This window comes from Bidens hawaiensis, unplaced genomic scaffold (assembly GCF_021521415.1).
Source record: "Bidens hawaiensis isolate Kalapana, Puna unplaced genomic scaffold, B.hawaiensis_p1.1 tig00020805_1, whole genome shotgun sequence".
Lineage (NCBI taxonomy): Eukaryota > Viridiplantae > Streptophyta > Magnoliopsida > Asterales > Asteraceae > Bidens > Bidens hawaiensis.
In genome coordinates this window covers 357,520-373,782 of record NW_027493206.1, presented here as the reverse complement: position 1 = coordinate 373,782, position 16,263 = coordinate 357,520, and the positions used below count along the sequence as shown (strand labels likewise).

Sequence of the window (16,263 nt, the reverse complement as noted above, 5' to 3'; positions counted from 1 at the left end):
ACACAAGGACACGTGAAAGCGCATGTGTTCACTAAAGCCTAGACAAAACCTTCCTAAGAATAATATTTTTTTAATTGATTTATAATAATTAGACTATTTGACCTAAATTACTTTGACTAAATTAATTAACTGGACTAACGGAACTGACAGACAAAACTTTCCTAAATTGGAGACTTAACTGACTTTGACTGACAATGGTGAAAACGTCTGCCTAGGTAAGAATCAAATTGACGATCTAACAAGTTATGGATTGAATGACCTCACGGCACCAGTATCTAAAGATGACACAACTAAGGTTTGCTCAAGAAAGCTAGATCACCTCTCGGTCTCACTAACAAACCCTAACTACCCTTAATTGAATATTAAAACAAAACCGGAAAAACGAGTGCTAAGGTGTTCTAATGTCGACTCTCCTCTCAGACTCACTGACACACGACCCTAATGGAAATGAATACTACACAACCAAGGATAGAGGGACAATTTGGATTAACACAAACTAGATCAACTAACCGCTCACAAACCCAAACCCGACAAGAACCAAACCCGCTTTCGCGCAATCCTAATCCAAACAAGCAAAGGCTATGAGACGATTTACTTCTTATCTCGGTCTCTAAGAATGTGCTTACCCGCTGAATTAAATCAATTAACAATCTCAACAAAACCCTACGGTTGTACATGTTGGAATTACGTATGCCCGAGACACATACTTAAACTAATGTGGCTAACTGTGTTTGATCCAAGTCGGGTCATACCCAATAACAAGCTAGACAACACCAAATGTATTCTTTTAACGATTTGATCATTTAAATGAATACCGAACACTACGTGTTTAGAAAATTGGTTTTCTAAACAAACACACTTGAGGATTCAAATAAATTATTTGGATAATTTGTTTATATAAACTAATTATTTAATTGGTTAAATAATTAAATAGATGTATGCACATTTTATGAAAATGAGTTTTATAAAATGAATGGAGAAGTTTTAAATGTTAAAACACAAAACAAAAAAAAAAAAAAAAAAAAAAAAAAAAAACAAACAAAACCGGCCACCCATGTGGGGTGGTGGTTTTACCCAATCAATAACAAGATGCTCTATGTAACTTGTCTTGGGTTCCTTTTAATCCTCCATTTCCCCATACATGCAAATGGTCTTGTTCTTTGATATTTTTCAAGTGTTGTAACAAGCAAACAAACTCTCTCTCTTTCTCTCCAAAACCCACGGCTCACTTGGGCATCATTTGGGAGTTTTGTGAGCTAGTTCAAGTGTTCAAAATCCTAGCAACTAGTTGGTGTTGTTGCTCAAAGCTTGGGGTATACAAAGCTTGAGGGTTTCTATTTGCAACCTTGCCATTTGAAGACATCATCTTCTTCATCCATCTACATCTTCTTATAAGGTATAAGAAGGTACCATTTACATTTTGTAAGCATATTGTTCTTGTAATATTGATCCTTGTTCTTTGGGTTTTAGTTTTAACATAATGGTATGTTCATAACAAGTTTTAAAATCTAAGCTTCCGTTGCGTTTTCTAGTTAAATATGGTTAACTTGAACTTTGATAATCTTGTACAAAACCCAACAATGGCATCAAGAGCCGGTTACAAGGACTTATGCTTCTTACATGTTCATAGATTTCGGTTTTTTCATGGGTGAAAAAGGGGTCCGAAATTTGGGTGGATTTTACCCCTCATGGATTTGTAAGATCTTGACATGCATGAAAGATCTTAGGAAACCATTAATAACATTTGGATGTTGATAATAAAAAAAAATAATAATAATAATTTGGGCCGTAGCCTCTTGGGGGGGGGGGGGCCGATTTTATTTGGTGATTTTGGGCATTGGTTGCTTAGGTTGCATGCTTAGAACATTTGGTATGTTTGGATGTGTCATAACCGAAACCTAGACCTTGGATGTGTTGATTGTTGTTTGTGTATGTTGATTATGTTTATTATTCAATATGGTTGTAATAATTCATAATCTTAGGCTTGTGTAATTTATTTATTCATAAGTTGGTTTGTAATAAATAGATTAGTTGCATTTTCTTTTTTTTAGAAAAATATGTATTAGGATACATTTTGTAAAAATTGAAGATGCAAGAATTGGTGGATTTGGGCCTTGGACCGAAATTTTGGGCTTGTTGGGCCTCACCGGCCCATCATGGGATTCAAGCCCATTAGGCCCATAAATTTCACTCTTGGGCCCAAGAAGACTTTTGGAAGTTTGGAGCCCATTAACAAGCCCAACAAGAACACAACAACTTGGAAAGGATACTTGAAGCATTTGGATGCAAGGTCAAGTGGGAGTCAACATTCCATCCTTGTGTCATGTTTTGTCCCTTAGGTGTGACTTATGACCTATACTTGTTTCGGCTAACAAGTATGGTCAAACTTAGCGGTTCTCGGTTATGACTATATTTTGCATGTGTTTGCTTGGTTGTTTGTTTTACTTATTGTAATGTGTGGTTGATAGATATTAGGATATCCAAACCGTCACATAGGAACGACAACAAGCATAAAACGGGTTCTAATATATATTTGGTAATATCGCGTCAATTAGTTTAATTAAATGGGTTTATTAAAACTAAGCGATTACTCACATATAATAAAATTGGTTTTATTATAACTTGAACCTTGAAAATTGGTTTTCAAAATCGCCATATTACTAAATGCATGTTAGGATATGGCATAATGTTTTTCAAACTAGAATATTGGAAAACTTAAAATCCCTTTTTCATAATTACCAAGGAAACAAGTCTTACACCATCCTTTTGTATGACACTTAACGTATTAGGGAACTTTAAATGGGATAAAGGTCACCTAACCATTTTGAGCAAACTAATATACTTAGGGTAATATTAACATATTTGTGGGATAAAGGTCACCTAACCACTTGTATGTTAATCTTACATGTTTATACAAGTAGGACGACTTGAATTGGAAACCATGTGATAAAGGTCACCTAAGCATGGGGATCTAATGGTGTTGATGGGATAAACATGCCAACACGAAATAAGGATTTCGAATGGTCCCATACCTCTAGAAGTTGCAAAAGGTTGCAATTGTCAAGATTGACTACCTTGTTAAATCAAATAACGGGATAAAGGTCACCTAACCGAAATTTGATTTATCGTTGGATTCTAGAATTTAATTATTATTTTAAAATTTGGAATAAAAGGGTATTAATAATTAAATTGTTTATAATACTAAAATAAAACTTTGTTAAAATTTTGTAGATGGCCGCTAACAATGCAAACACCTCTACCCATAACACCCGTAACCTATCCTTAAGAACCATCCTTGAAAAGGATCGTCTAAACCATAATAACTTTATGGATTGGTATCGCAACTTGAGAATAGTTCTCAAACAAGAAGAGATATCATATGTCTTAGACGATCCCATTCCCGACGAGCCTAACGTGGAAGATGAGGAGGCGTATAACGATTGGGTCAAGTACACCAAAGATTCGGTGCAAGCCTCTTGCCTCATGTTAGGGACTATGATTCCCGAAATCCAAAAGGATTTCGAGCATCATGGGGCATACGACATGATAACTCAATTGAAGGAAATGTTCCTTCAACAAGCTAGAGCGGAACGTTTCGAAACGGTTCGAGCGTTTCATGCATGTCGTATGGAGGAAACCCAAAGCGTCTCATCTTATGTCCTAAAAATGAAAAGCTACATTGAAAAGCTTCGTAGGTTGAATTGTCCCGTATCTAATGAGTTGGCTACGGATTTGATCCTCAACTCTTTGACCAAAAGGTTTGAAACCTTTGTCATGAATTATAACATGAATGGATGGGACAAAAGCATTGGTGAGCTTCACGCAATGCTAAGAACGGCCGAAGCGGGAATGGGTAAAAGGGTTTTACCCGTTCTAACAATCAATGAAGGAAAAAGGGGACATAACTCCAACCCCAAAGCAAGTGTTGCTAAGGGCAAGGGCCACGTCCAAGGAAAGGGAAAGAGGAAAGCCATCACGGCCACCAAACCGAAGGAAAAGAAGCAAAAGGTTGCGGCGCAAGATCCATGCTTTGAGTGTGGAGAGATAGGTCATTGGAAAAGGAATTGTCCGACCTATCTCAATGCGTTAAAAGATAAGAGGGATGCGGGGCATACCTCAGGTATTATCTTTACTATACATATTGAACTAAATGTTATTTCTTCGAATACATGGGTACTTGATACCGGATGTGGAACTCACATTTGCAATTTGTTGCAGGGGTTCAAAAGAAGTAAACAACTCAACAAAGGGGACATTAGTCTCTTTATGGGCAATGGAGCAAGAGTTGAAGTCCAAGCCCAAGGAGACTACTTGTTAAAGCTTCCAAGTGGTTTGGAAGTAATTTTGAAGAATGTTTTGTATGCTCCTAAGTTAAGGAGAAACATTATTTCCGTGTCCCTTTTAAAACAATGTGGCTTTGATCTTAAATTTATAAATTGTGATATTCATGTTTTGATGAATGGCATGTTTTATTTTAAAGCTATACCCATGAATGGTATATATGAAATAGATCAAAGTGGTATGTCACATAGTAGTTCAATGTACAATGTCAACACCAAGAAACTCAAGAAGGACTTGGGTGATTCCTATCTTTGGCATTGTCGCCTTGGACATATAAGTAAGAATCGCATGCAAACTCTTCGCAAGAGTGGTATTCTAGAAACAAATGAGTATGATTCATTTGATGTATGTGAATCTTGTTTACAAGGCAAAATGACAAAGCAACCCTTTAATAAAACTTTTGAAAGGTCAAAAGAATTATTGGGTATCATACATTCGGATGTATGTGGTCCTTTTAGACCAATGACTAGGAATGGTGAAAGATACTTCATTACCTTTATTGACGATTATAGTCGATATGGTTATGTGTACTTAATGAAACACAAAGATGAAGCTTTTGAAATGTTCAAAGACTTCAAAACTGAAGTAGAAAGACAACTCAAGACCACAATCAAAGTACTTCGTAGTGATAGAGGAGGTGAATACCTAAGTGGTGTTTTTCAAGATCATCTTAAGAGTTGTGGAATTATTTCACAACTTACTCCACCTGGAACACCACAACATAATGGTGTGTCTGAAAGGAGAAATCGTACCCTATTAGATATGGTTCGATCGATGATGGCTAGAAGCACTTTACCTCTATCATTTTGGGGCTATGCTTTACTTTCCGCTGTTCGCATATTGAATATGGCTCCAACCAAGAAAGTGGAGAAGACACCTTTTGAAGTATGGCATGGAAAGGCTCCATCGCTATCATTCTTAAGAGTTTGGGGTTGTGAAGCTTATGTAAAGCAATACACCCCAAACAAATTAGAAGTCCGATCCACTAAGTGTATCTTTATAGGTTATCCTAAAGATGATTTAGGATATTACTTTTACGATCCTAGTGAGCAAAATGTTATTATTGCTCGAAAGGGTAAGTTCTTGGAAACTAAGTTCCTTGAGGAAGGAACTAATAGTAGAACAGTGAAATTTGATGAGGATCAAGAATCACAAGATGATACACAATTGGTTGATACTAGCACTCAACAAGAGGTTGTTGAAAGTGATCAAGTGGTTGATCAAAACACACAAAACGTTCGCAGATCTGGTAGAATTAGCAATCCACCTGAAAAATATGGATTTTTTGTAGAAGGTTGCTACGTGGTAGATTCGGATGAACCGACCACATACCGTGATGCAATGTCCAAGAATGATTGTGACAAATGGCTTGAAGCCATGAACGTTGAGATGCAATCCATGTATGACAACCAAGTTTGGGAATTGGTTGAACCACCACTCAACTCCAAAGCTGTTGGAAGCAAGTGGGTTTTCAAAAGGAAAACTGATATGCATGGAAACTTGGATACTTATAAAGCAAGACTTGTAGCTAAGGGTTTCACTCAAACTCAAGGGGTTGATTATGATGAAACTTTTTCGCCTGTGGCAATGCTTAAGTCTATTAGGATATTATTTGCCATAGCTGCACATTATGATTATGAAATTTGGCAAATGGATGTCAAGACCGCTTTCCTAAATGGATATCTTGAGGAAGATGTCTATATGGTTCAGCCTGAAGGTTTTGTCGATCCAAAACATCCTAATAAAGTATGCAAGTTAAAGAAATCAATCTATGGATTGAAACAAGCATCTAGAACTTGGAATCATCGTTTTGATGAAGAAATCAAAAGTTTTGGATTCATCAAGAACGCTGATGAGGCTTGTGTGTATAAGAAAGCTAGTGGGAGTATAATTACCTTCTTAGTATTGTATGTCGATGACATTCTACTATTTGGAAATGACATTCCAACCATGGAAAGCGTTAAGGCTTGGCTTGGAAGTAGATTTTCCATCAAGGATCTTGGTGAAGCTGCCTATATTTTGGGAATAAAGATCTATAGGGATAGGTCAAGGCGCTTGATAGGTTTGAACCAAAGTACATACATTGATAAGATCTTGAAAAGGTTCAAGATGGAAAACTCCAAGAAAGGTTTTGTACCTATTCAAAGAGGGACCATATTGAGTTCAGCTCAATGTCCAAGCTCAAAGGGTGAGCAAGAGACGATGAAACAAATCCCATATGCTTCTGCTATAGGATCCATCATGTATGCGATGATATGTACTAGACCTGATGTGTCATGCGCTTTGAGCATGACAAGCAGATACCAACAGAATCCAGGAAACAGTCATTGGATGGCTGTTAAGAGCATATTGAAATACCTTAGGAGAACTAAGGATATGTTTCTGATATATGGATCTGGTGAGGAGGAACTCGCTATAAAAGGTTACACGGATGCGAGCTTCCAAACTGATCGAGATGATTCTCGATCACAGTCTGGGTATGTGTTCACACTTAATGGAGGAGCTGTCTCTTGGAAGAGCTCAAAACAGGAAGTGGTAGCATTGTCCACTACAGAATCAGAATACATCGCCGCTTCATTGGCAGCTCAGGAAGCTGCATGGTTGAAGAAATTCATTACTGATCTAGGGGTGGTCTCTTCCATTCAAGACCCTCTAGAAATCTTTTGTGACAACGAGGGTGCGATTGCACAAATCAAGGAACCTCGTTCGCACCAAAAGACTAGACACATAGAGCGGAGATTCAACTACATAAGGGATGAAGTTGAAAAGGGAAAGATATGTATTCGCAAAGTTGGAACTGATCAAAATCTTGCGGATCCATTCACGAAGCTCCTAGAAAGACCGAAACATGAGCGTCATGCGAGTGGCTTAGGACTTCGATATTCTAGTAATTGGATTTGATCTATTTTGTATTTACGTTTAAAAGACTTTTGTAATTTAACTCTTTTATATGATTATGGAATCTTGAGTTAAATTCTAATTTTGCATGTTTAATCCATGAATAAGTTATCTTATTCTAAAAGTCCGTAGTCGATCACATTTGTGGGAACAAATATGAAGCAAGACTATTATGAACTAGGATTGGTGGATATTCATAAGGAATGAATATGGAGCATAGGTTTGCTGCCAAGGTTCATAGATATTTGTGGGATACAAATATTGGAATGACCCGCTCTCAATATTACTACATGGAGTCGATGGACCTGATCATTAGTAATTTTGAGTAAAGGAGAATTTCATATTATCCTTAGACCTGAGATGTATACTGGGCCTTGATTTTCACCGAGTATTACACTTTGACTCTCCCCTTCGCTATTCGTAAAAGATGGTACATAAGGATGAGCTCGGGTGGAGTATAAAGTGATAGTGAGAGGGGTATACAGTCAAGATGGAATTTGTTCCTCTTATGTGTTGAGAGTTTAGATGTCTAAGGCCTGATAAAGTTGAATTGTAAAGAGAATGATCGCCTATGTCTCTTAGATCCAACATGACATCTAGTAACAAAGGGATATAATGATAAATTCACCTAAATCATATCAAGTAAGGGACTTGAAGGGATGATGTTATTGAATGGCACTTCGTCAAACACATTAGGGGTGGTGAACTGTTGTTAGGCGGTATTCACCACTTGCATTAATTTTCTATGTATCTCGTGCAAGTGGGAGATTGTTGGAATTACGTATGCCCGAGACACATACTTAAACTAATGTGGCTAACTGTGTTTGATCCAAGTCGGGTCATACCCAATAACAAGCTAGACAACACCAAATGTATTCTTTTAACGATTTGATCATTTAAATGAATACCGAACACTACGTGTTTAGAAAATTGGTTTTCTAAACAAACACACTTGAGGATTCAAATAAATTATTTGGATAATTTGTTTATATAAACTAATTATTTAATTGGTTAAATAATTAAATAGATGTATGCACATTTTATGAAAATGAGTTTTATAAAATGAATGGAGAAGTTTTAAATGTTAAAACACAAAACAAAAAAAAAAAAAAAAAAAAAAAAAAAACAAACAAAACCGGCCACCCATGTGGGGTGGTGGTTTTACCCAATCAATAACAAGATGCTCTATGTAACTTGTCTTGGGTTCCTTTTAATCCTCCATTTCCCCATACATGCAAATGGTCTTGTTCTTTGATATTTTTCAAGTGTTGTAACAAGAAAACAAACTCTCTCTCTTTCTCTCCAAAACCCACGGCTCACTTGGGCATCATTTGGGAGTTTTGTGAGCTAGTTCAAGTGTTCAAAATCCTAGCAACTAGTTGGTGTTGTTGCTCAAAGCTTGGGGTATACAAAGCTTGAGGGTTTCTCTTTGCAACCTTGCCATTTGAAGACATCATCTTCTTCATCCATCTACATCTTCTTATAAGGTATAAGAAGGTACCATTTACATTTTGTAAGCATATTGTTCTTGTAATATTGATCCTTGTTCTTTGGGTTTTAGTTTTAACATAATGGTATGTTCATAACAAGTTTTAAAATCTAAGCTTCCGTTGCGTTTTCTAGTTAAATATGGTTAACTTGAACTTTGATAATCTTGTACAAAACCCAACAGCATGAACGATCTTCGGATATTGCATGTACCGTTAGGTGGTAGTTAAAGATATGATTGATACGTATGATGCAAGATATGATGTATGTATGAATATATGACGTATGTATAATGTATGTATGTTATGTTGATGGTGCGTGAACGCTCTTCGGAGATTGCACGTATTGTCAAGGAAATTATGTAAGAGCAGGTATGGTACAGTAGCATGAAACAAAGGGACCGGACCCTAATAATATCTGTGATGGTAGGGACCAGACCCTAATAATATCTGTGATGGTAGGGACCAGACCCTTATAATATCTGTGATGTTAGGGACCAGACCCTTATAATATCTGTGATGTTAGGGACCAGAACCTTATAATATCTGTGATGTTAGGGACCAGACCCTTATAATAATCTGTGAGGTTATAGAGCGGAAGGCTCTTTAAGTAGGATGGATAGCTACGTATGAAAAGTAAGTATGAATAATGTACACTCCTTCGGGCACGTGTGCAAGTATGAGAACAGATTGTATGTTGTATGATTAACTAGAACTCACTCAGCGTAACTGACTTTTAGTATGCACGCAGGTGAGTAGATTGAGGCAACTTGCATAAGAGGAAGCACATGGCATGGACTTGAAGAAGCTGGCATCTCAAGAAATGTTATGTTATTCTAAAGATAATGTTTTATGTTTTAAATGATTTGAATGCCCGTTAAGATGACAAAGTATGGTTTTGTAATATGATGGTTTGAATGTTTTAAGATTCCGCGAATGTTTTTACTAACTCTGATATTATGAACTGTGTTTATGAGTAAATCCAACGTCCAAATGTGAGGCACCGGTAACGGGGCCTTACATATTTGGATGAATGGACGATTAGGGTTTGTAGGCGTTGTAATTTCGAATCCATGGATACCAAAATCTTGATGTTTCGTTAAGAAATGAAGGTTTAATTGCAGATCTAAGAAACGTTGACTAATCTGTGTTCTTGGCGATTTTGACTTTGACCCGCGAGTCAAAGTCTGGATAAGATTGAACAATTCGTTATAAAGAGGTAACGAATTATTAAACCAATTCGTCATAGCAAGATAACGAATTAGTTCACCAATTCGTTATGTCCAATTAACGAATCAGTTTTCTCAGTTCGTCATGATCAGATAACGAATCTAGTGATTCGTTACCCACCCAATTCGTTAGGATAACGAATTAGGCTAGCGAACCAGGTTAATGGACCAGATAACGAATCAGGTGATTCGTTACTCACCAACTCGCTAAGTCCTGATAGCGAATTAGACCACGAATCAAGTCATGTTCAGACAACGAATTGGAATGACGAATAAGTTGATAATATGACGAATCAGGATAGCGAATTAAGGAAGAAAACATAACAATCAGAGGAAAATCGCTATAATGAATGAGTTAGCGAATTAGAAAATAATTTTAAATCCTAATGGAAAATGTGTTAAGACAGTTAATGGAAATAAAATTTTTCCAAGCTGACCTGGCAGCTTAACCCCAGCCAGGGGCTCTGCCCCTTGGACCCTGCTAGGGGCTGCCGCCGCTAGAACCCCGCTGCCAGGGGCGCTGACCCCGGACCCCCGTTCGTTGTGGGAAATAATTAAACTAGAAAGATGATATGGATAGTGATAGTTAATTAATATGTGTAATTGTTATACAGTTAGTCGTGCACAGCTCAAGAAGGGAATACCGATAAACGGTGAACGTAACCGAATTCAGGTGAATTTCTAGCCCCATTTCCTTGTTATGTTTTCGGGGCTGTGTGCATACTCGATGTGATAGTTAATAAACTTACCTTAACTGGTACATGTATGCCTTGTATGGTTTATATGTTATGTATGTATATATTAAATGTGAATGAAAGCTTGTCGGTACGTGAACGATCTTCGGATATTGCACGTTCTATCAAGGGAGGTAGTTATATGATAGATGAATGTGTATGATAGATATATGTACAATATATGAATATGTATGAATGATTAAAGAAAGTATGTATGTTATGGGTATGTAAAGACAGTATGCACGAAGATGAAGAAAGAGGGATCAGACCCTAATAATATCTGAGATAGAGAAGAAAGGGATCAGACCCTAATAATATCTGAGATAGAGAAGAAAGGGATCAGACCCTAATAATATCTGAGATAGAGAAGTAAAAAGGGACCAGACCCTAATATTATCTGAGATAGACAAGAAAGAGATCAGACCCTAATAATATCTGAGATAGACAAAGGAAAGATGGATCAGACCCTAATAATATCTGAGATAGAAAAGGAATGGATCGGACCCTAATAATATCCGAGATAGAAAAGGAAAATAATTATTATAGTATGAAAGTAATAAAGTATAAGCGTATGTATGAACTTATGTAAATTAGTAAATTAATTATTATGTGTCTTCGGATGCATGATTGAAGGTAAGTGTATGTATGGTATAATGTGTGATTAACTAGAACACACTCAGCGTAGCTGACTTTTAGTATGCACGCATGTGAGTAGAATGAGGCAGCTCGCTTGAGGGGAACACTTGACATGGAATTGAAGATACTGGCATCTCAAGGAAGTGTTATGTTATTTTAAAGACAATGTTTTATGTTTAAACTACTTTGAATGTTTATTATGATGAGATTTGAAAGCTATGTAATATATTCTGGATGAAGTTTTTATATTCCACGAATGTTCTTATTAACTCTGATGACTAGAACTATGTGAATGAGTAAATCCAACGTCCAAATGTGAGGCACCGGCAACGGGGCCTTACATATAATTAGTAACTTACATTTTTACATTCTGTAACATTGCACTTTACAGAATTACCATTACATAAAATTCAAAAATTTGGAAAAATATTATTTGTATTTCTAATCTAATTATGTAACATTGCATATTATTTGAAAATCCATTAATTATGATTTCAATTCTATTCTTTCTTACTATAACTTTTTTGAAAATTTTTGAAATTTCCGAAATTTATGTTTCTAATAAATTTCATTTATACCTTCCTTCTATAATTTAGTCTACCCTAATTCATTTCGTATAAATACGTACATTTGATAGCTAATTCTTAAACCATCAAAGCCTCTTTAGTAAAAACGATTAGCTTTGTGCCAAGGTTTTTAGTTTTTGTTGTTTATATATCTTCCATTTTCATATTTCATTTTTGAGGCTTAAAAGTGTTATTGTTATTTAATTTTAAGTTTTTTGTGTTTTTGAAAATTTTTCACCACTAGCAAGATGGAGCCAACAAATATCACCATGTTGAACCAACTCGATGTTCTTAACAGTGAGTGTATCCTAAAGGTCCGTATTTTGAAACTTTGGCGGCTGAAGGACAATTCAAAGCCCGGGCAAGATTGGTCCATCAAAATGATTGTTCAAGACGAAATGGTATTGTTAACACATTCCTTAATTTACTATATTATTCATACAACTATTTACTAATCTTAATAATAATGTGGCAGGGCAACAAAATGCAAGCCTATGTAAGGAAGCCTTGCATTCCCAAACATGATGTTTGGCTTGCAGAGAATAAATCTTTGATTGTTCGGAAGGCCTCACTCGGTGCAAATATGTCTACTTACAAATACATCGATTGCCCACACAAACTTTGTTTCACAGCCGAGACGCATCTCTTAAATTCTTACGAATTTGAAGGCCACTTGTATGGGCTGAAATTTGTTACTTTTGATGACATAAAAGCCAAAAACTTTCCACAAAATGGAACTATAGGTTATTTGCATTTATTTTTTACCACCTGATTTTGATTATTAAACATTTTGTGACTAACTTTAAACATAATAACCCTCATGATATGTATAATTATTTATATATTTTATTTCTAGATCTCATCGGACATGTTACCATGTTTTTTAATAATAAGAAATCATTCTTAAGGGAAACTCAACATAAAAAACGAATAACAATGGAGTTTTGTGATTTGAGGTATAATTATATTTATTTATTTTATCTTGTTATTATATATATGTGTAGTTGTGTTAATTTACTACTTTTTGATGCAGTGGTAATACTATCTATCTCACTTTGTGGGATGACTACCTTAAGTAGCTTACCAAATATGTTGCCGAAAACCCTAATGAGGAATATCTTATTATTGTTCTCCAGTTCGCAAGAGTCAAGTACTATAGAGGTATTATTAAAAACCTTAAAGCGTGTAGTATTGTTTTAATATTCTTTGACGGTTTTCAATATAATCTAATACATATAAATGTTTCTTTTCAGAGAATGTTTATGTCAACAACTCTTATGGTAACGCTGTGTCACGGTTACTAATTAACGATTACTTATATGAGATGGTGGAATACAAGAGAAGGTAAATATTTACTACTACATAACTCAAATTATATCACTACATTATTTCCTTGACTTTTTTGATGATATTGTGACTACCTGTTTGTAAACATAAGGTTGTTGGAAGTTTCTGGTCAAGTTAATATGGAAGTAAAGAAACCAGTCGGTTCGTCGATGTTGTTGACTGTGAAAGATGAGTTTATGAGGAAGGCACCGTTCTATCTTGTAAGTGATCTTTGTACAATTATCGAGGTAACTATGAGTATTTCTAAGATTTTATCAAATTAATTATGATATCATGTTAACTTTCTTTGTTGTATGTTTTCTAGGCCAAAAGCGTAATTATACTTGGTACTGGGAAGGCAATTGTAAGCAACAAAGAATGGTATTATGTTGGTTGCAAACGGTGTGGGCGTAAGGTTTCTTCCTCATTTGTTGATGGTGTTAAGGTGTATGAATGTAAGATTGCAGATTGTAATTCTCAAGGGGTAACCGCTGGACCAAGGTAATTTTAAATTAAATTTCTAATATCGTACCATGTTTGAGTAAATACTTAATGGTTTGTTTTATGTATTTTTCTCAATTAAGTATTGACAACATGTTGATTTGTTCAGCATCCGTATTCCAGTACGGGTTCAAGATACAACCGGTGTTGTTTCTCTGACCTTGTTTGACCATGATGCGAAGCAGTTGTTTTATAAGACGGCCGAATAAGTTGTTAGTGCTGATGTTGAGGTAACATATTCAACTTCAATAATTATACATTTTCATACTTCATAGTATATATTTTTGCCCGTGTATTTTTGACTTATCAATTAATGGATTCCATGTTAAATGTTTGAGTATTATAAGAATGTGTTTATTTGTTTCCTTTTTAAACAGATAACTTTTACACATAAATATGGCTGTTTAAATTATTTCCTAACATTACATATTTGTATACCAAAGCCTTAACTTATTTCTATACAATCCTTTTTGATTCTTATAAATGCAGCTTGATGTCATACAACCTTTACCCGATGATATGAACGTTATCTTAGAAAATAAATTTGCTTTCGTTATTGATGTTACTGACTACAACATTAAGAATTCGTATGATGTGTTTGGTGTCTCGAAGCTAACTGATGACCCCGATGTTATTTCTGAGCTTGAGACGAAGCTTTCAGTTGGTGAGATAATATTTTTGTTTATTTGTGTTGCAATCTATTACACGTTACATACACATTTTTTTGTATATGTTTAGTTGTGATTTTTATTTACACAGTTTATATTGGTGGTCAGCCAAGCGAACAACCATCTTTAACAGTTGGTTCACTTTCTGGCCTGAATTCTACCGAGACACCCAACGACTAGGTTCGATTATTTGTGTGTGTACTTTAAATTATATTCGTTTGATGTAATGAATGTTCAAATTTAATTACATAAAACTATGTAAACTGAAAACATGTTTCTTCGCTGTATTTGTAGGTTTCATGTACTTCTTCGACTTAACATGTCACTCCTATTCATGACCGTGTTTCCTCATTTCACGAAAATGATGATTGTCCTCCTGTCATTGATTTAAATCTCGAACAGAAGTTGGATAAAGGTTATGATATTGAGGCCGAGACGGGCATGTCGTCAACCAAATAAAAGAGTGGTGAAGAAGCAAAAAAAATACAAATGGTGATGAAGTGGTTACCCTTGTGATGCCCAACTATTAGTGATCTGTGGAATTCTCAAGACTATTTTGCAATTCTCTTTAATTTTATTTATGTTTCACTTTTAATGACTTTAATTTCGTAATTGGTATTTTGTGTTGACACTTTTGGTTTTTATTGGTCAATGGTTTTGAATTTTGATTGGTGACTTTGGTTTGGTACTATTTATTTTGTGTTTAATATTTTAATATAATGTTGTGTCATTGGTTTTTAATGTTTATCATGCATGTCATATGTTTATATCATATTTACATAGTTGACTATACTTATTGTTATTGATTTAGATATCAACTATATAGTTCATTTAAGATTTGTATGAGAATTTTAATCATTTCAATTTATATAATTTTTACATTGATAATGGTAGCATGTGATATGATTGATATTAATTGTTGAATTATTTTCTTTTTATTTTTTTTACACATTTTATATTTTTATTATATGATAACTTATCACATTTAGTATTTAAAAATTTAGTAAACGCATTATTAATAAAAAACATACATAATTAGTTTATATACATTTAGTTTGTTTTTAGTTTGTATCAAGGATAGACATGAATGTTTATTATCAAACACAGTGATGTAGGTTTAATTTTACATATCAAAATACAAATATTATCATATAGGTTAATTAACCACATAAACTAATTAATAACTTTGCACATTTTCAAATTCAAACAATTACTTACAGTATACCATTCATAACTAATTTGTATATACAACTCTTTTATGGTGTGATATATATAGTTGCTGTCACTAATGTATCTAAAATGTTTGCTTTTAGTGATATTAATTGTTGAATTAATTTTTTTATTCTTTTGACTTATCAATTAGATATACGTCTATTACTTTTTCACATAACAATGTTTCTTGATTGATATCTAAACCTTACTTATTAACATAATAAAAACTTGTTTCCACTAATGTATTTTATAATTTTGAAGTTTAGTATACCTATTATTAGTAAACGTATTATTAATAAAAAGACATACTTAACTTATCACATTTAGTATTTCAAAATTTACTAAACGTATTATTAATAAAAAACATACATAATTACTTTATATCATATGAAGTTTGTTTTTAGTTTGTATATGGAGAGACATCAATATTTGATAGGTTTATTTTTCCATATCAAAATATAAGTATTATCATATAGGTTAATTAACCACATAAACTAATTATTAATAATACGTTTCTGTATTACATTATACTCTGATATCTTTGAACCAAATAGTTACATCATACACCATCCATAAAAAATTTGTGTATTACAATTTTATTTAAACATATCAAATAAAAAATTAAACCATATTTAAAGATATCAATTTCAGATCTACACCATATT

At 34.4% G+C, this 16,263-nt stretch overlaps 1 protein-coding gene across 1 annotated transcript in view; it reads left to right on the top strand.

Moving 5' to 3' along the window:
• Positions 1–13,927, top strand: part of LOC143561817 (uncharacterized) — a 39,109-nt gene extending 25,182 nt beyond the window's left edge. Inside the window, exons 2-8 of the mRNA XM_077049791.1 lie at positions 12,367–12,634; positions 12,748–12,847; positions 12,896–13,041; positions 13,145–13,235; positions 13,330–13,465; positions 13,543–13,718; positions 13,828–13,927. Coding sequence (XP_076905906.1) covers positions 12,367–12,634; positions 12,748–12,847; positions 12,896–13,041; positions 13,145–13,235; positions 13,330–13,465; positions 13,543–13,718; positions 13,828–13,927 — 1,017 coding nt within the window. The remainder of the gene's footprint in view (positions 1–12,366; positions 12,635–12,747; positions 12,848–12,895; positions 13,042–13,144; positions 13,236–13,329; positions 13,466–13,542; positions 13,719–13,827) is intronic.
• The last annotated feature ends 2,336 nt before the right edge of the window (positions 13,928–16,263 follow it).